Source organism: Vanacampus margaritifer, chromosome 5 (genome assembly GCF_051991255.1).
Source record: "Vanacampus margaritifer isolate UIUO_Vmar chromosome 5, RoL_Vmar_1.0, whole genome shotgun sequence".
Lineage (NCBI taxonomy): Eukaryota > Metazoa > Chordata > Actinopteri > Syngnathiformes > Syngnathidae > Vanacampus > Vanacampus margaritifer.
This window is the reverse complement of record NC_135436.1, coordinates 11,296,720-11,317,092: the sequence shown is the minus strand read 5'-3', so window position 1 is coordinate 11,317,092 and position 20,373 is coordinate 11,296,720. Positions and strand designations below refer to the sequence as shown.

At 41.6% G+C, this 20,373-nt stretch overlaps 1 protein-coding gene across 1 annotated transcript; it reads right to left on the bottom strand.

Moving 5' to 3' along the window:
- Window positions 1-87: 87 nt before the first annotated feature.
- On the bottom strand, window positions 88-19,309 carry LOC144051900 (period circadian protein homolog 2-like). The gene is made up of 22 exons (XM_077565493.1): window positions 19,160-19,309; window positions 15,813-16,371; window positions 14,504-14,596; window positions 12,924-13,078; window positions 12,709-12,830; window positions 12,371-12,572; window positions 10,826-10,877; window positions 10,362-10,504; window positions 10,146-10,224; window positions 9,943-10,049; window positions 9,674-9,827; window positions 9,158-9,266; window positions 8,813-9,071; window positions 8,531-8,669; window positions 8,322-8,455; window positions 7,532-7,729; window positions 7,070-7,315; window positions 5,209-6,251; window positions 3,957-4,176; window positions 3,642-3,879; window positions 3,392-3,542; window positions 88-2,297 (listed from the first exon to the last, which is right to left on the bottom strand). The coding sequence occupies exons 2-22, from the start codon at window positions 16,253-16,255 to the stop codon at window positions 2,142-2,144; spliced, it is 4,443 nt and encodes a 1,480-aa protein (XP_077421619.1). The 5' UTR covers window positions 16,256-16,371; window positions 19,160-19,309; the 3' UTR covers window positions 88-2,141.
- Between the last annotated feature and the right edge of the window lie 1,064 nt (window positions 19,310-20,373).

Here is a 20,373-nt window from a genome sequence, read left to right as displayed (position 1 = left end):
TTAGTCATTGCTTGTTTAAAAGTAATACCATTACTGTATTTGTAAATACATCCATGTGTCATGTGAACAGAGCTGCTGTCTCCACAATTTAAATAGTTCTTGTAATTTTATTACAACATTTTGTCAAAGTTTCAAACACAACTTCCTACATACAATAATGCACAAAACTGCACTATAGTTAAATATAACCAGATTCATACAGTGGCAACAAAACAACCGTACATGACACATGTTCATGTGTCAGTACCGTATACTCTATATGCATTTACGGGCTGCGGGCTGTTTCCTCTCATTCAAACTCTCACCAGTGTGGAATTCATTGAAAATTGAGGAAAACAGTAAGGCGTAAAAACATTTTCCATAAAACATTTTCCATGTTGTGCTTTCAGTACATTTCCTCTTCCCATATTTGCATTCTCAATGCTTTACACACTTATAAGAGCATTTGGGCATCCCCAGAACTGAATTGAGACATACAGCAAATGGGCTTGCTTCAGCTGTCTGTGTCTCTGTGCAACTGAGACCAGAGCGGAAGTCTTCACACCTCCTCAGCCAAACACGCAAGGGAATCATCACACATTGTCCACATGGACATTTCGGGGCAGTTTTTCACTGCTCCCAGTAACATGACACTGGACTGCCCTCCTTTTACAGCCACACTTACAATGTCAAAGCTTTTCTCCAAATTAAATCAAATGGACAAAACAGGACCACAGAAAGTGAGTTTAAAAATGGTTGAACAGAACAAATGACAAACAAAAAACAAAAAAAATAGTGAGAGATGTCATTGGTCCAGCCTGCGATACATTCTGAGGCCTTAACAAAGCAGTTTGTCAAAGCACCTGAGCTGGTCCCAGAGCGCCTAGCATCACACTCCACAAAACTGACCGTAGTGCCCTTTCCTGACTTGTTTTGGCAGAAACATGATGGACATATTTCTTTCCTATGGTCCCCCGATTAACTACATTATTCATTGTACTCACACAATACTCAAAGATGGAATACAGTGCTGGAAACCATTAAGGCAATGACTGCCTCAAATTGAAAAAATAAATAAAAAATGCCCCTCAGCTCAACCTTTTTTTTTTTTTTTTTTTTAAAAGTACTCTTCAGTTCCTATGCTCTTTGGTGGGGGGAAAAAACTCGCTTTAATCAATTTTGTTGGCCACAAAACCCTGCCACAGTTTGGCTTTAGCCATTGATGCTAGCTAGCTAGCTAGCTCCCTAGCAGGAGCACCATGGGAGGTAGCAAGGGAGCGAGCCAGCTAGCATCTGGCACTAAAGCCAAACTGTGGCAGGGTTTTGACTTTCTGGACTTAGATTTGCCGCCTCTGCACTAAAGTGACCTTTCAGGTCTTGCAGATGACTTAAGTGTGTAATATATACAGTAGTCAAATGCTAATATATACAATTTTAATCGTTAAGTGATTTGGCAGTAGCATAAGAAACCCTGTTCTAGACAAAATAAATAAGATGAGTTCAATCATCGGATTGTCAAAGCTGAGGCAAGTTACAGTTTGACTGTATGCGTCCCGACATTTTTATTGGCAGGTGAGTTGAGTGTTAAACTTTGCCTCACTATAAGTGCTATGCGATGGTCGAAAAAGTACAAGAGTGGGGATTTGGGGGTGGGGGGGTCCCAGCTGACATCAGCTTCAATATGGGGAACATACACAGGATTAAAAAAAAAAAAAAAAAAAACACAACAAGGAAACCCACTGTGCTCATGACAATCATCTCTTTCCCATATAGTTACTCTTAAAAAGTTGAACAACTACACATTTTTGACTGCTCATATCATCTCTCAGGAAAAAGGTTGGGGGGAATTAAATAAAAGGAAAAGTGTACATTTCAAATGTGAGCTTATGTTGAGACAGCTGGATAGCAGAGCGGCCATGTGATGCATCACTCGGTCTCACACAGTCAACACACTCGCAGCATCCACACAAGCATCACAGCTTCAGTTCGTCTGTGTCACTTCACAAGTCTTGTTGCAGACGGATGGCCGGACGGACGGATGGACGGGCGGATGGACGGCCGGCCAGGCACACGATTGTTTCGTGTCACATTTACAATATTGTGTGTCTGAGTGTGCATGTGTTAAGGGTCCATTGTTGGTCAAGTCGCTGGCGGTTGAAGGCTCACGAGCCAGAGTCCAGTTTGGGCTGCGGCTCTTCTGATTGGCTCTGAGCATTCTCGCATCCTTGACTCAGCTCCTCGCCCATCTCCCCTATGTCCATTTCAGAGAGGTTCTCCTCAATGTGATCCTCGGCAGCGTCTTTGCAGTACAGACACTCCTGAACAAACACAAACATCGACATTAAAGTTTCAAATTACTGGTGCAGATATTTGGCATTTTGACAAATACCAGCATCGGCCATTTTACGAATGTGAAGGCCGATAAGGCTGGTATCTCACTGAGCGGCGAATGCTTGTGAACGTTGCGAATTTTGCATTTTTTATCAGGATTTGTACGATGTTCACGGACAGTTTTTACTTGTTGCAAAGATGCACAGACCATTTTTGTCTTTTACGAACCCTGACAAAACACCAAAATAAGCTACATTCGTAAGCACTTGGCGCTCAGTGATATAAAAGGAACTTTTCATTTATGTATTTAATTAAATTTCCACTTTGTAAAAGATCATGCTCACACTGGGAACTACATTTTTTATTTAAAAAATATATATATGCTGAAATTTTGGAAAACGAAACTCTACTTTTAATCTATCTTAACACATGCTGATGACTCTGGAAGCCCCCTGCAATTTTTGTTATAATTTTTAAACAAAGATCTCTATGTATATTCCTTGACTAGTAAAAATCGGTATCGGCCATGAAAACAACCATATCAGTCTATCACTAGTTAGCACGCTTCTGTCCTTATTCAGACGTTGATTAGCCAGCCTGTCAACGTATTCTATCTAGTGCTGTCACTATCGACTATTTTTAGAAACAATATATCTATCAATTATTCAATCAATTAATCGACTAAATGGATTCATTTTAATTTTGCATTGAAGTGTATTAAAAATAAATAATCCCCTCTGATTACTGTTCATTAACCAGTGATTTATGTTTACTTCGTATTACGTGTAGTGATAAAAAAAAAAAGGGTGGGGGGGATTGATGTTATACTATGTTACCGGTTCGGTCATTGTTTTCCAAAGTAAAAACAGATGTTTGCAAATGTCTTATTTTGATTAAACACAGAAGATAATCAGTTTTATCTCTTGAAGGGCTACAGAAATCAGTGATCAATTACTGTGAGAGGAGTTGGACAATATGAAATCCAAACAATTTGATTATTAAAACAGTTGTCGATGAATTTGATAATTGATTACTTGTCGATGAATTGATTGTGAAACATGTTGAGCAAACGGGTGCGGACCTTGACATTGATAGCAGCAGGTAGGCCCCCTCTCCTCATCCACGGGTGTTCTTCCAGCAGCTCTCGGCGCTGGTCTGAGGAGAAGTGAGGCTGGCTCTTCTGCATCTGTCTCAGTCGTTCCTTGTCTTCCCGCAGAATCTTCTGAATGTCCCTGTGGAGAGCAAGTGATGCACCATTTTGATGTTGTGCTCAAGGGAAGGCTTGTGACAGGAAGATTCAAAGTGGATGAGAGCGGATGTGGTAGACGCACCTGCACGGCATTTGATAGGTCATCATGACCTTGTCGTCCGCATTGGCCATCAGCAGCCAAAGCGGCTCCTGGAGAACATACTTGATGAAATGTTCTCCCTCTCCTTTGGCTGACGTCTTGGCCTGTGATTGGCCACCGTCAGAGTCTCCTTCTCCTCTCGTCTTGGCTTTGGTTTTAGTCTTCGGGTCATGTTCCAAAGAATCAATACTGCCAAAGTATTTGCTCGTGTTGCTGCTCCCTGTCGTGTTTTAAAAGAATCAAGTTTAAGTCAAAGCAAAACAGGCTTGGAAGCAGCTTTTGTGAGTATCAACAAACCTGTTCTGCTGCCCGAGGCGCCGCTTCCGGATGTACCGCAGCCATTGCAACCAGAGCCTGATCCTGAGCCCGATCCAGATCCTGATCCCGAGCCCATGGAGCCAGATGTTGCTGAACCGGTGCCTGAGTGCGAGTCCTCCTGCTCCTGGAGAAGGATGTCCAGTAGATCGCAGGATGAGGAGTGACCGTCGCTATGTGCGCCAACTTCAGGAGACTCAACCTGCAACAGGTGGTAAGAAAAAAACTTCTTGTAAAAGGTGGCATTTGTTTACATATTCTATAGCTTTATTGATTATTGAGAGTTACTTTCATGGGTTGACAGAAAAATATGCAGCATCCAATAATTTCAGATTGATTTTCTTCTACCTTCAGTCTTCCAATTTTGGATTTTTCCTGCCTTTTTTGCTCTAAATTTTCAGATTTTTTTAAAATTTTGTGGAGATTTTATGGTAATTTTCGGGATTTCTTTTTTTGCTTTTGGACATTTTATAGTTACATTTTAAACATGTCATTTTCTGCCTTATTATTTTACATTTTTGGCCATTTCATGGAATTTTATGGTACCGTAATTTTCTGCTTTTCCTCTTCCTTGTTGGACATTTTATGGTCACTTTTTGTTTTCATCTACTCTTCGCTTCTCTTTAAAATTTGGTATCGGCAACATTTATTTAATTATTCATTTAAAAAAAAAAAAACATCTAAATCAATGCATTTAAAGAATATTTAATTAAAAAAACAAAAAATAAATATGTTACAAATATTAATTAACTAAAATTAATTAATTATTTGATGAATGAACTTGTCATACTGTACACCAGAATTTTTTTTATGTTCAACTCAAGAAAAACTAGTAGACTTTGAATCAACCTGAACTATTTTCTTGAATATAGTGACCCAGCTTGATATGATTTCAGATTGTTGATTTCGGTTTTGTTATTATTTATAATTTTACTTGTATAATTATATAATTATATATTGGATGCATTTATTTATTCATTGATTATTATTATTTTTTTCTTTCTTTCTTTCTTTTTCTGTTTGTTTGTTGTTGGAAAGCTTGAAAATTATAAATAGAATATTGAAAAAAATATATATATATATATTTTTTAGAGAGATCCACAAGGAGCCACTTGAGAGGAACTAAAGAATCACATGTGGCTCCAGATCGGCAGGTTGCAGACCCTTGAGTTAGATAGTTTGATCAAAAAAAGATTTAACAATTCAGCTTGGTGCAAAAAAAAAAGTCTCTCACCTGCTGAAGATTTTCAACCTTGGCTGAGGCTGTCATGCTCTTTTCCCCGGCGGCTCCTGCCGCAGCAGAACACGTCGTTGCGCCGATGCCCGGCGGTCCAGCTGAGGCCGCTGTGCTGTCCTGCCGCTCCAAAGAGCGCTGGCCCTCTTCCATGCTTAGTAGGTTCAGCTGCAGGGGCGTGCTGCACCGTGACTCAAACAGCGTCGGTGATGTGGTGCGCTCGCGTGCACCAGATGCTGGCGTGGAGGAGCGGGAAGCCGCGCCCTCTCTGGGCTCCAAACCTGAGGCTTTAGGGGCTTGGCTGTTGAGGCTATAAGGGAAGGGCTGAGCTGGGTACGGGGCTTGAGCTACAAACGGAGTCTGGACTGAGAAAGTAGGCTGGGCAGTGAAGGGCTGCGGGGCAGTGTAGGTCGTTGGGCGGGCCTGGAAAGGCTGCTGAGATGAGAAGGCGGTCGGCACGGGGAAAATCTGTTGGCTGGTGAAGGGAGGCTGCGTTTGCAGGGCGTAAGCCGGCTGCGGGGTCTGAAAGGGCTGCTGGCCGTTGAACTGAGGTTGCGTCTGGGCCTGTTCCAGGAAAAAGGCTGGTCTGGGAGCAGGCCCCATTTGGCCCAGCGGTCCCATTTGAGGATAGAGGTAATTTGGTAGCACAAAAGCCATAACAGGCGTAACAATGGGCGCAGGGAAAGGAGTGGCAGTGGGAGGGACTTGGCTGCTTTGGCCCTCGACAAAGCCTGTGGAAAGGGAGGGGTCCGGACGGGGGACCTGCGCTGGAGCAGCAGGTGCTGGTGGATAGAGTTGGTACGCAGGCACCATGGCTGGGTAGGACACGTTGAAAGAGGACAAGGACGCTTCTGATGGGGACCAGGACGTTTGGTTGAGGCCCTGAAGAGGGGGGCGGGGTTTGCGGTTGGACACGGCGCTGTCGGACGATTCAGGATGCTTCATGCGTGGCTTCTTAGACTTCCTATTGCGGTTCCCCTTTTTGGCAGTCGTCTCTGGCCTAGTGGTGCCTTGTTTGGCAGCGCCTCGTAGTCCTGATGGTTCTGAAGTGGCAGATCAGAAAATTGTACTTCCCATACTTGAATTCAACAGCCATATTTTACGGACTATTAGGCACACCGTATTATTAGATGCAATATCAATGAATGGGCCTATTTTAAAAGATTTTCATCCACAAGACGCACCGGGCTATAAAATGCATTATGTTAAACAGGTTATCCAAATTGTACCATTATGTTGTTGTTTTTTTAAAATAGATTTAGCGCTATTATGCTAGGTTCAACCCGACAAGAAATATGAAATATGAAAGTGTCTCGCTTGCTTTTGTTCACCATGCAACTACATGGGGGTTGCTTCGAGCAGAGAAACGGAGGGCAAAAAAAGCTTGACATTCGGGTGCATGTGTTATTACTTTGGCTAATGCTAAATGCTGTCTTGGTTGACAGTTCAAGAGCTGCAAACAAGACAATGCGCTGAACATCATCCAACCCTTTTGCTCGATTGGCAGCTATTGGACGCTGGCTGAGTAGTTTACCTCATGGTCCCACATTATAACATTAGAACCGCTCAGCTTGCGTTTGGTCTGACAGCAGCATCAGGTTAGCTGGACTTTAATTTCCATGATTCTTTGACACGTAAGCACCGGGAAGTAGTTTCTAGTTCCGGTATGACGAAAACATGGACGCCAGCAAGTGATTAAATGCGGATGAGAATGAGAACGTGAACGTAATAGGAAGGAATTTAAATTAAAGACGACAACATTTGCGCCTGATGATCCAAAAAATACGGCGCCCAAGAAAGGAGTGAACACAATTGGTGAGAATTGATCATTTCATGCTGTTGTTGTGAAAATATTGTTTACCTTCAGGGTTGACTGGCCCCTTCTGCCTGTGCAGATGTGTGGAATAATCCTTCTGGAAGGTCCTGGCTTTACGGAGCTCTCGGCAGCGATTGAGGAAGGCCTGCTCTTCTTTCTGGGTGTGGGCTGCCAGCACCTGCTTGGTCAGCCCCAGCCGCTTATAGGCCTCTTTTTCCTGGCTCAGCGGAGACACCACACTAACGGGAGGTGCGGGAGGAGCGGGGCTCTCGGCCACGTCCTCAATTATTTCTGTCAAAACACCGCATTCATAAACGTCAGTCACCATTTGGATCGCCCACATCTTATACTCTATTATCTCTTGCACTCTCTTGTTTTTGCATGGCATCTTGGTACTGCTCTAATATGCTGTATCGTATTAACCAGTATTACAGTCCTCATCTTATTACTTTGTTTCTGTTCTGCTTCTGAGGGAATTGTATTTGTAACTGCAAATACAAAACTTACCAGACTCCGGTTGAGGCTTCTTGTCTCCCACATGCACAATGGTGCTGCTATAGCTACACTGAGATGTGATTGACACAACACTTTCTGCCTTGCTGGGTAAGGGAAGCGGTCCCATTGGTGCTCCAACCACTGCTGCTTCGGACTTCTTGAGCGCTTTCATGTTTGACAATCCGGGCTGGCTCTCGAGCACCAAAGAATCTAAAGAAAAGAGTCACCAATTGTTGGCTCTCAGTCTCACAAGTCTCATCACTAAATCCAATGCAGGAAAAATGGAGAGGGTGTGTCCATGCTGGAACGCAAATGTGTATGTGTGTGTGTCTGAGTGTGTGAGTACTGTATATACATATATTAGGGGTGGTACGTTTTTTTTTTTGGAAAATTGTCCATCTGTGTTCCCACAACTGTCTTTTTCCTTTTGTTTCCCGCCCAGAGGCCCTAAGCCAAGATGGCGGCGCGCATGATTACGATGGCGCATCATGATTCACACTCAAGTTCGAGGAAGGACACAACATGTGCGTCATATCCTTCCGGCAACACGGCCGGCAATCATATTGCAGTGGGGCGGGTCTTGGCTCGTAGGCTTCTCCAGTTGGAGTCATAATAACGTCAGCATCATATGCCACCACAACAGAGATGTTACACACCCACGCACGATCTCTGATACATAAAACAGACGACTTGGAATTACACCTCACTGGAAATCGCAATGTTCGAGATTGAGCCGTGGATTTTGTAAACCGTTCCACCCCTAATGTGTGTGTATGTGTAGCCCTGAATCATCAGCACACACCTGTGTTGGAACCACCAGGCGCTTGCACAGCGTCCTCTGTGCACTTTTTATCATCATCTGAGTTGGAGGAGGTGTTGGAAGAAAACTGGTATTTCCTCTTTACAGTGATGGGGGTGTTACAACTCTCCAGGTACCTGCAAAAAGGCACCGTAGAGTGTAAGTCTTCGATTTAAATACGACACAAAACACACACATTCACACACGCTTACCGGATGACACTGTCAAGGCAGCTAATTTGCTGGTAGGAGCAGACAGTCTGGTCTTTAAAGGTGAATTCATCCATGCAAGCTGCATTACTATCTCTCGGTGCAGAATCCTTCAGACGCACCAATGGACTCTTTTGAGACACTGTCGTTGCAGAAAAATAAACAAACGTGTCTTTAGCACAACAAATGAGCTGTCGCGCTCTCCAACAAAGAGTTTTTTCATAAAAGCATCCTGTATGATGGAATGGAATAGTATTTCGATTTTTGGTACTGAAGTGAGCTCACCATCAGAGTTCTTCTTTTCGGGTTTGGATGGGAAAGGAGCAGGTGATGGCGGAGGGGAGCCCTGATTCTTCAGCATGTGAACTCCTTTACAAATCTCCTGGAATGTCCTGGTGGGCTTGGCCTTGCTCGTCTCCTCAGCTGTGTTCCCGGCTATCACGTTCCCATTGCTTTCGCTGGATGAGCCGTTGCTCACCTGTTGTTCGTGGGAACCGTTGCTGCCATGGCTGCCATAACCACTGGATCCCATGTTGTGTACCGGCTAAGGATAAAGAGGCCATTAAACAAACTGGCAAAAGCCTAAATAGCGTTAAAGCGTTTTAAATAACCTATAATGTGTGTACATACTTGTAAAAGTAGCCTGTGGATCTGCTCACTAATTTCTTGGATGTCTGAATCCATCATCTTCCCTTCATTGAAAGCGCGTGCGTCAAAAACATCTTCATTCACAGGACCCCTGAAAATAACATCACTCGTGTCAGTAAAACACATCTTGAAAGTGGACGACTCAGATTTGCACTGACTTTACATGCGAGTTGATGCTTTGCATTGAGAAGAAGGCTTGACTAGTGATGCGACGTTCACAAATGAATCGACTCTTTTGAGCGGCTCTTCAATGCGAACGATGGGAATCGAGTCTTTGTAGCGAGCCGTTCAACCCCCTAATTCCGATGTATCAAGAACCTCAGTATTGATTTTATGAGTAAAACATTGATGATTTAAAATAATGCTAAAAAGCATAAAAGAGTCTTTTGAGTTCCTGATTGAACGACAATAACACGCTCAGAATTGTAGGTGATCAAAATCCAAATTGGCCATCAAAAAGTGGAACATAGCTTCTAATGTGTGCACGCGAAGACTTACATGCGGACTTTGTGCCTGCCGATGACAAAGGAAACTTTGCGGCTCCAGGGGTTAACAAAGCTGGACCAACTGGTGTCGATTGTGATATATTCCCCATTTCTCGCACAGAAGCGTATTGAGGAGTGGTCAAATGGCTGACCAGCATACTTCAGAACTGTTGAGGGAAGGGAAAAAGTGTGAGAACTAATATTTTAATTAATAAATTCACTAGTAGTAATTAGTATGGCCAGATGGCACATATCAATCCCAAGAAAGAAATCTAGCCTTACTCTTGCGATGCACAGCCAGCATGATAGGCCTGTCACTTGGGTGCAGGTTGAGCAGGACAGGTGTCCCGATCAAGTCCTGGGGGAGGTAACCCAACAGTGGAACCGCCCTGATGGAGGATATTACAAGAAATTTACATACCGTTTTCCACATGCATCAATACTTTGATCGTTCCTAAAGTTCATAAAAGCATTCTGTTACTCACCTTTCATCCACATCCTGAAAAACACAGTTAGGCGTGTGTGTTGTGGTGAAGATGCGCTTGTCAGGAGGGATTCTGGGTGCTAGCAACAGAGAAAAAAGATCCACATTAGCCCTGTGCTTAAATCTAACAAATTAAATCCATGTTTTGTAAAGTAGTAATGATAGTGGTGAATCATATTTCTCACATAAGGGCCAGTGCTCTTATTAGCGTTCTCACCTTCATAACCGGAGTGCACCCTTTCTGCCAGCAGGAGGCAGCAAAACTGCTCCTCAGATAATTCCGCATCCTGGACTTTCATTAGATAGGGAGTCATGCGGAAAGGGTAGTACTGCATATCCCCATAGTGTTCCTTTCCACCACTTGAAACACATACATGAAAATTTCGATTAGTTTTGTTTCATTCATATAACGGAAGCAAAATTGTACTACTTGTAGCTATGTTGATGCTGTTGTCTCCATTATTGCTGGCATTAATCAGAATTCAAGTAGCAGGTAGAGCCAAGCACATCTGTGTCAAGCTCAGTAGGTGAAGTGCAGTAAAAAAGGGTCTGAATATCACCAGCTCACAGTTACTACCCCACATACTCCCTTTGCCCCTGTTATGTGCTACTTTGCTTACTCTGGGATTATTAAGAGCAGAAATCTATGAATCACAGCATCTGCTGTGCACTTTCACTCACCTGATGCGGCAAAAGAAGGACTTCTCCTGCATGCACTCCGTGGGAGACGACTCTGAAGAAGAGGGCGGAGAAGCAGGATGACTACATAATCAACAATGCACATTACCATAATCACCCAGCCGTTGAAGTTTAGATGAGAATGAAAAATGTTAGTCAAGTCCTACTTAATGACCTACACAGTCTATAGAATTTGCATATTTGGGTTGGGCAATAGTAAATGTGCCTGTTCGACCAAAGTAACTAATGTAGGGAATTGGGGCGAATTATATTCAGCTGATCGATATTGGGCCAAACAGATCTTATTAGTTGTTTTTTTCCCCTTAACTTTTAAAGGCCGCAAAGTGACCCCAAAAAAAGTGTGAGATATAGTGAAGAGAAACTAATTTATTCAAGCTGGAACTCATTAAAGCCCGGTTGTACATCATCGATTTGTTCATATACGAACCAAAAAACAATAACGAGACCGCATTTACACATTGCCAGGTGAATGGATTTAACAAAAGTAAAGAGCAGCTATGGTGCCGACTTCAGCAATCAAAACATAGACACTGCTCAATAACATCACTTCAAGTGCACACAGTAAGAAAATGATCTCAAATATTGACGTTCATTAATTTGGTACACAGACAGGAAGGGGCTGAAGTTAACTTTACACATTTTACAGCAAATTGTGTTCTTTCAGGTAATGTTAGTTGTAGTGGCCTAAAATGTGATTTTATTTGTGACAGAATGTGACGCTACCTCTTAGAAGTAGTTATGCGCTCAAGTTACTATGTTGCACTGTGTAAGAATTAGTAGAATTGCTGAAATTTTATGTCTTAGATTTTAGTTTAAGTAGTCATACGATTAATTAAGATTAAAATATTTTAATCACCTGACACCCCTATAAAAAAGATTTTGTTTGTTTACATGGTTTGAACCACTATTGCACTAGACTTCAAAGCCACTAGACTTCAAAGCCATATAAAACCGTATCATGTTGGGATAAATCCATGTGAATAAACAATACGACAATTGGCAAAATTTGAATGTGTCCTCGTTTTTCTTCTTAATGTAAGATATCGAATCGGGACTATGTAACGGAAGATATATAAAAGGAAGTGACTTGTACTTGTGTACAAAAAGTGTTATTGGAATATCCCTAAGCCCAAACTTTAGCGAGGCAACAAACATACATGTTAATGTGGTTTTTTTTGAGCGGTGGTATGCCACCCAACAAAATTGGCAAAAAGGTAAACATCTTACCATTAACAATAGTTACAGTGTACATTAATAGCTATAAAGCAGATAATACGAAACAGTGTGGCAGGTGTCTGTGTGTATGAATCAGTTTGTGTGATATTGATCATGCGAATTAAATATGTGCTATGTGTGTACAGGCATGTGTGAGTGGGTGGCTCGTGTGAAGGAAATGTGTGTGCAGGTGGTGGGTGAGATTTGGGTTTCATGTGGGTTTTCCACGTGCCTGGTGCAACTGGCGGGAATCAAACCTCCATGCAACGTGTTTAAATGCAACACTTAAAAAAAAAAAAAAAATTCTGTTACCTGCTCCGGTGCACATGCTCCACGAGGGCAAGCGGTACGGAGTAGTGAAGCTGTAGAACACGCTGACATCCTGAGGTGTCAAGAATTCCACAAACTTGGCATTATGGAACACCTCACGCTTGCAGTTTAAGATGGTCGCCGCCTGATCGGAGATGTAAACTATTTTCCCTGTGATTAGTGACACGGCCACGGCAAATATGTCCTGGAAGACACAAAGTACAATGTTGTTAAAACACTAGAAGAAGAAGGAAAAAAAACAGTACAAAGAGGCAACATTTGAAGGGAAATGGTTGTGAACGTCTGTGAAGTCATCACACATGTAGGAGCAAGGACCTTACAGTGTTTCTGAGCGTGTATTCAGAAGTGATGCTGTTGATTTCCTCAATGGTGTAGGATGACACTTCAAAACCAGGTGGTTGGCTGTCATTGTTCATTAGCATCTGGTAATACTCCTCATTGGCTGTAAAAGGGAAAACGGCACAATTGAAGAAGTTGATGCATGACAACATTTGCGGATTGACACAAGATGGCTGAGCAAGACAAAATTTCTTACCTTTCACCTGCTTGACACAGCGTAGAGCATATTTGAGTGTGTTGACAGTGGTGGACTTGCTCTTGCTTCTCTTCTCCATGGGCAAATGCATCTTCAACTCCTTCAGGGTCTTGAAGAGCTCTTTCTGGGTCTTGGCTTTAGCCGACTGTTCGCTGCTGCAGAGCGTACACGAGACAAATACACGTGCATCAGAGAAAAGGTCTCACCAATGCTGGCTCGCTCCTGAGCAGAGGTATAAACTGGCTGAGGAATGATGATGGGAATGACTGGCACTGAGGTGAGTCACTGTAAGTGAGATGTGGATGTGGAGGAATTAAGGAGCTCTCTCCTCTTACAGTTTAGATGCAGTTACACTTTGGAGAAGGAGAAAAGCACGAACTGGAAACATGGCGGACTGTTCAAGTTCTGAGGGTTCACTTAGAGCTGCCATATTTTAAAAGGGGAAGTCAACCTCAAAATTGCCATTACAATATGTTCTATGAAGCCCCACTACTCTAAACAATGTATTCTGATTATGGGTGATGCGTTAATTTTGAGTTCTAGTTTTTGAGTGCGTTAATTTAAAGTTCCTTTAACTCCAATCATTTTTTTAACGCATGATTAATGACCGCCCCTTACTTGGAAAGCCTGTACTGTGGGAATTCCAGTCGCAATAAAGCAGACACATCCACATCAAAATTTAGCAGTAATACATTTAAAAATACTGTAATACATATATTTGTGGAGACTGGGGTCAAGTTGCATTTTACAATTTAAAAAATGTGCAGAATTTCACAAGTTACTTCATGTTCAAGATTACAAAGCTCTAAATATGAAAGAAAAATGCACTGAGCTGTCTGTCACCACCGTCTAACAAATGCAACTATGCCATCTAGTGGCAGAAATATCACCTGAACACAAATCAATATCACACTTTATGAATTATGAAATTACTGTATTAATGACTAAAAGATGCAACCAACATTTTTCCACTTTTATGTTAACACAGTATGAAAACTTTGGGAAAAAATTGGGATTAATCGTGAGTTAACTATTGAAGTCATGTGATTAATTACGGTTAAAAAAAATATTCGCCTGACACGCCTAATTCTGATTAATACTGCGTTTGTAGAATATGAATAAAAGCAACAAAATCCAAATATTTTTTATCAGTGTCTGAGGGCAGCCATTTTGTCATGTGCTGTCGACTGATAATGACATCACAGTTGCTCAGGGCTCAGGTAATGACCCATAAGAGCTCACCTGTTTTCTGAAGCTGAGCCGTTGATAAGTCATTACCTGAGCAACTGTGATATCATTTTCAGTTGACAGCAAGTGACAAAATGGCCACCTCCTGACATGGAATAAAAAAAGGTGAATTTTGCCTCTTAAATCATATTCCCCAAACGCAATATTAATCAGAATGCCGTGTTTAGACAAGTGAATTTGCATAAAACATATTATTGGATAGAAAGGGTTGACTTCCCTTTTAAGCATAACTTCGAATGACTAATAATAACAAATATTATAAATGTGCATAGACCATGCATGATGCTGACTGCACTAGTGACTTGCGGCCGTTGAAGGTGTGTACTACTAACCTGCAACCACTAGTAGATGGGTTGTCCTGCTCGGAGCTCACCAGACTGAATGCATTGGAGCTGCTCGGTGGTGAAGGGCTGTGAGAGTTTGAGCTGTAACAATGAACAACATATTATCGACACTGTTGGGAGTGGGGTGAAAAAACATTTCAAGGGCAGAAACTAAAGACTGCGCAAAACAAGTGATCTAAAGAGTTGTTATAACGTGTCAGACAAACAATGTGAACCTAAGCAAACAGATTGGTAATGCGTGGAAAGAAAATGATTTTTACGGACAAAACAAACAAGCTGGGCAAATGTCTGTAAACCAAATAAATATAATTTTTCCCGAATGATCATAGTCTTGTAAATCAAGAAATGAATATATGGTGGCGGAATAAAACAAATAGAGCTTTTTCCTTTAAATTGCAAATTACCATGAAATCCCTCTTTGAGTTACAGTTCTAATTTTGAAAATATCCACATTTTCTAAGATAGTCCATGAACATTTGTGTGACATGATAATCACAAAGAGAAACAAGAATCATCAAAGAAAGACAAGGACATTTGTAGAAAAGATTTGTCAAGTTTGTGGCGCATAATGTTTAGACTTTGTCAACGTTATGTGTTACTATATGCTGACTGCTAATGAAAAAAGAAGGTGAATAGCCACACTTGACTCTAGTGATTTCATTACATTGTTAGTTTTTGGAAAGAGAAATGTCTTCGATGGTTTTCGGCCATCTACCTACAGGACAGCAAAACAAGCTGTGGGTGTTTGTCTTGGACTATTGGTAATTGCATTATAAACGACGTACAGTATCTTCTGTCTGAACTACGACAACAATGGTCTTGCAGAAGAAATGCCTCAAATTTAATTTGCAGACCTTTCCATGTTCAGATGTGCTTATGATCGCCAAGGCCATGAGAGGACTCTAAAATAAATCTAATGGTACAACCCAGGTGCAGCAGGCTAAGATTTGAGATTAAATATTACTTTCACATTGTGATTATACAATAGCTAATAAGTTGACATCGCAAATAAAATGTCTGTTTAAATTGGTCACGAGTGGCTTGATAGGAATACCCTCGAAGGCAGCACATGGATTTTTATGCAATGGTTTAAGAGTTACGGGTCTTGTGAATGCAACTTTTCTGTCACTGTCATTTTAAGTCTTAAGAAAGCAGACCGCAATGCAGCCATGACTCATACAGGAGAAAATAGTCTCGCTATTATATTTAATGATCCATACTTCCATGACCTAGATGGTGCGCTTCCACATAACGGCGGAATATTTGTACACGATTGAGTGCATTCGAGTGCTTTCACCTCTTGTTGCTTCCTGATGACTCGTGGAGAGCGGAATCTTTCTCATTTCCATTTGAACTGCCCACAGATTCATTGCCATGAGACTCGTTTCCATGTGATTCGTTGCCATGGGATTCCGTCCCACTCCCACTTGAGCAGGCCATCTCGACATCTTCGTGTAAGCGGGTCCGCTTCCTTTCATCGTGGGGAGACCCGTGCGAGGTGGGGTGCTCTTGGCTGCTGTCGCTCCCCTCGGAAGCCAAGCCCAGCTCCGGTTCCATGTCGCCCCCGTCCCTCCTGCCACAACCCTCGCTGTAACTGCTGGCCATGCGGTGAAGTTGGCTGATGGCGGAGCGCGGAGAGATCTCTCCTTCCTCCACCTGAAGGCTGACCCTTTCACCGGATCGTTCCCGTCCGTCCAGGGTTGAATAGAGGTAATGCTGAGGGTCACTGTTCTCTGACATGGAATGGACCAAAGGGCAGGAGATGGGAGTCTAGGTTGTCTTCATCATGGCAGCACCGCAAATGACATTGGAGTGAGGTGCAAGTGAAGTTGATTCCTCACCAACAAGGACGGGCTCTACAATAAAAGAAAATGTGTATTTGACATCTGAGCCTATACATAGCAGCAATCAATAATGGTTAGGAGAAACTTTGCATCAAAAATTCAGTGCTCATGACTGATCTGATCAGACAGCTTGGCAATAGATGCTAAAGGAAAGGGCACTGTCTGCCAAAATAAACGCGTGCACACACATAATCACAAAGAAAATGGAATTCGGATCTACATTTCTGACTGAAGATTCTCAATTCAAAAGAGTATAAAGCTATAAAAAATCCCTGAAGACAAATGAACATCCTTCCTAAATACAAATAACATTTGCAATTCCCATAGTTGTATGCTCAGTCAAATTGCCTATCCACAAGAGAACACATTTGGATACATATTTCATTTCTAAAACTGTAGCTTTGTCCTTCCAATATCATGTAATCGAGAGGAAAACCGAAGAACAGGTCTCGGCGGACACATAGAGCCCCTATGTACACATTTTATTATGCCTTACAGATACTACACCACTGTGGCAAATTATCAATGATTTCCCATCATCTAATGCACGTCACTTGAAAGGACGTTAAAGCGCAACTTATATCACATCTATATTAATCGATAATACAAAATAATGTACAAAAGAAGCAATTTTCACAATCTTTCACTTCCTTAGGAGGTACTTACAGTATATTTGTTTTATCCACCCTCTAACAGGCACTGCAGAAAAACCCAAGCAGGCTGCAGCTACAATATTTATGTAACACAACTTCTGCAATCTGATCTCTCTACACTCTTTACATAAGCACCTGTGTACAGCCTTATAAAAAAACAAATACAGGTAGTAATGATTAGATTTCTCTTAAGACCTAAAATAAATTCTAAGCAACCACGCATCGTGCCGCTTCTGACATGCTCTTCTGAAGTTGGGACTGATGATAGACAATCTGTTGAGAGGAGACCTTCGATTGGCTGCAGCCAATAACCAATCAGGAAAGAGTAAGGAGTGTCAACAGGTTACAAGCCATGTTAGCCAATCAACGGATTTACAACAAACATATCTCCTTCGCTCTCATGTTAAAAAATAATTTATGTAACATGCACATTTTATGATACGGTACATTTCTTCACACAGAAATCCTCATATACACATATGCACAAGGGGATTTATAATTAGCACTTAATGCCAGTCACTTAACACCATATAATTAATTAACCATAAAATCCAGGCCTTGAACAGCCACCAAGCCAAGGAAATCATTATAAAACAAGATTTAAAAAAATAAATAAAAATAAATAAATATCAACAAACTGAAGCTGGTCCTTGCTTTGTATCTATATTAAATTTACAAAGCAACCCACGATGCTTTAAAAGGGCAAGAGAAAATGAACCACATGATTTTGAGACTACACTCCACAAAGACACAAGAACATGGATAAAACTTACCACACCCTTCCAATGGGAACACATAACTGACGGCAAAGGGGGGAAAACGTGAGTAAAATAAATTCCCAAGGACAGGAGCTTCAAAATTCAATAAAAACATGCTCACAAACACGCAACTCTCAGAATGACATAATGAAACTGAAGTCAAGTCCTGTAGTGCTTGCAGCTCTGCATCATCATTCAGAGGCTGAACCAGTCATACTAGCCCAACTCTCACAGCATTATACAACGTTGCTCCAGTCACATGGATTTGGATCCAGCGCGGCACCAAGCTACTGTAGGCCTTCTTTCATAAAACAAAAGGCTTTCCAGTTTCCATTTCACCCAGGCATGGCACTTTCTCTGCACAATTCTAATAAGTCCCACACTAAATCTCTAAATCAAATTGTAATCGGATGTCTCTTGTTTGGTCAATTTCAGCACAAACACACAACATAAAACCAAATAAAGAAAGTTACATAGCTTAAAAGATCTCGGTACACTGTATTAACTTATTTTCAAATGGCGAGTATAATGAAACATTTAGGACTTCCTGAATCATGAGACCATGCAATGTACTCGCCGGCATTTAAAAATTAAAAGCATGGAAAAGACGCAGTTCAGAAAAAACCTTTAGGATATTTACAATTGGTGAAACCAAATAGCTTTGTCAAAGTCCACCTAATCTTGACAGTACAGTGTACCGAAAGTGTAGGAATGTATGGAAAGGAAGATAAAAGTTTCTCTGTAAGCAGTTGACGCCTATGAGCAAAAGACATACCCATGTAATAATAATCCATGATACTTATACAGCTGCAGAATTACCTCATTTCAATCGTATATCATTAAATATGAAAGGAAATGGCAATTTCTACATTTCTAATACATTAACCAGGCTATGAAAAAAAGGCTTCCACTAAATCAATTATGTTACAATAAAGGCCATTGTGTTGATGGAAATCGATTATTACCCATAGTTCCAAGTGCTTGAACTTTAAAATAAGAATATATACCATAAAAACTCGAGAAATTGGCCAAAAAAAACATCCCCTCTCGCCCCCCTCACCCACAGTGACCTGCTATTCACAATCCACACACACGTTGACCTGCAATCCACAGCACGGTACACTGACACAGTTATGTAAAAGTGACGATACAGCCTTAAAACAGACACGAAAACAACAATCAAGTGGCCCAAGACGGCCCACGTCACGCAAATAGACACAATCTTCCTAAATAGGTATTCGCAAAACAGTAAAATATAATTTTTGTGTTTAAATAAGTAAAAAAGTAGAGCAAGCTGAATGGCCGCGCATGCGCAGATCGGATTTAGTTATGCAATTTATTTTTACGCTCTTAGTACATCTACGAGAAGAAATTTCAGCCAAAACTCACCTGGATTATCGAAATAAATTGCCTTTTCCGGACGTATATTATGTCATGTAAAAGTAAAGCCGAAACACGCAAAAAATATCCACGTAAAGCTTCAGTATTCCTCAATGGGAGACAGCATTCTGACAGGCTGACACAGTAGTCGGCAGTTCCTCCCCCGGTTCCCTCCGGTTTAGATACACCAGCCAATCAGCGAACTCGCACCGCGACCTCAATTCTGAGCCCGCCTCCATCGTTTTGCAATTGGTCAGAAATCTTGGGTATCCATGGAAAACGCTACGAAATTACAAAGAGTTGAGCTCATTGCTAGATGGTCCTGTCAATCATTTTATATAAACAAGCCAACCTCCGCACGTGGAATCCCATGTTACATGTCTCGCGTGGAGTGAGCCTGGTAGTTGAGACTCATAAACAACGCGTTGCAAGTGAGAATTACATAAAAGCAAAAGTATGACTTACGGACTGTCAATGGAGAATCACACATGAAGCTCACTTACGATTGGCTATCCACTTTTTAAACTTTCCGCGACGCGTGGTCAAAGCACCGGGCACCCCACGAGTTCGTTACAGCAAATTTCCATTGAAAATAAATTTCTACACGTAGTTATTAAGTTCAGCGGCGATCAAAGTATGGTGACGTCAATCTGATGCATAAATGACCACAGCATCAGGTTCACTAAACCAACGAATCCGCCAGTTTGGCCCTATAAAGGCATTTAAAAAAGGTTTCGTAATATGTCATGTTCGCTGACATAGGCGTGAAGGGGTGGGGGCTACAAGTGTACATGTGCCCTTTTGTCTTTATCATTATTATTTTTTGTGGCATGCCTTTGTGTGAAAGTCGTTCTGGGGCTTTTCAAAGCTAAAACGTTATTTCTGTGTCATACAAATGTTACATTTGAACATTTCTGAGGGTGGCCTTCCTGTGTAGAATTTGTATGTTCTTGCAGTTCCCTTTCCTCCCATATGGTTCAAAAGATGTTTTTTTTTTTGTGCAGGTGTACAAAGAGTGAGCATGATCAGTAGACAGCTTAAAACGTCATCCCACATTTATTTGCATTTCAAGATGTTGCTGTTTTATGACGCTCGTGGCATACTGAAGTCCATATTGTGTTTACTCGAATGGAACACGGGGAAATGAGATAATCATGAGAGCATGTGCTGTTTTCACATGCCGACATGGTAGCCAAAACACCATATTGTACACTCCAAGAAAG

What these genes read in the sequence shown, in the direction of transcription:
- LOC144051900 (XM_077565493.1), bottom strand. Translation starts at nt 16,255, where the DNA reads ATGTCAGAGAACAGTGACCCTCAGCATTACCTCTATTCAACCCTGGAC. An exon ending in GCCTGGTGGTTCCAACACAG is followed by an intron (nt 7,730 to 8,321) that starts GTGTGTGCTGAT and finishes TCTTTTCTTTAG; the next exon opens with ATTCTTTGGTGCTCGAGAGC. An exon ending in GAAGCCTCAACCGGAGTCTG is followed by an intron (nt 7,316 to 7,531) that starts GTAAGTTTTGTA and finishes GTGTTTTGACAG; the next exon opens with AAATAATTGAGGACGTGGCC.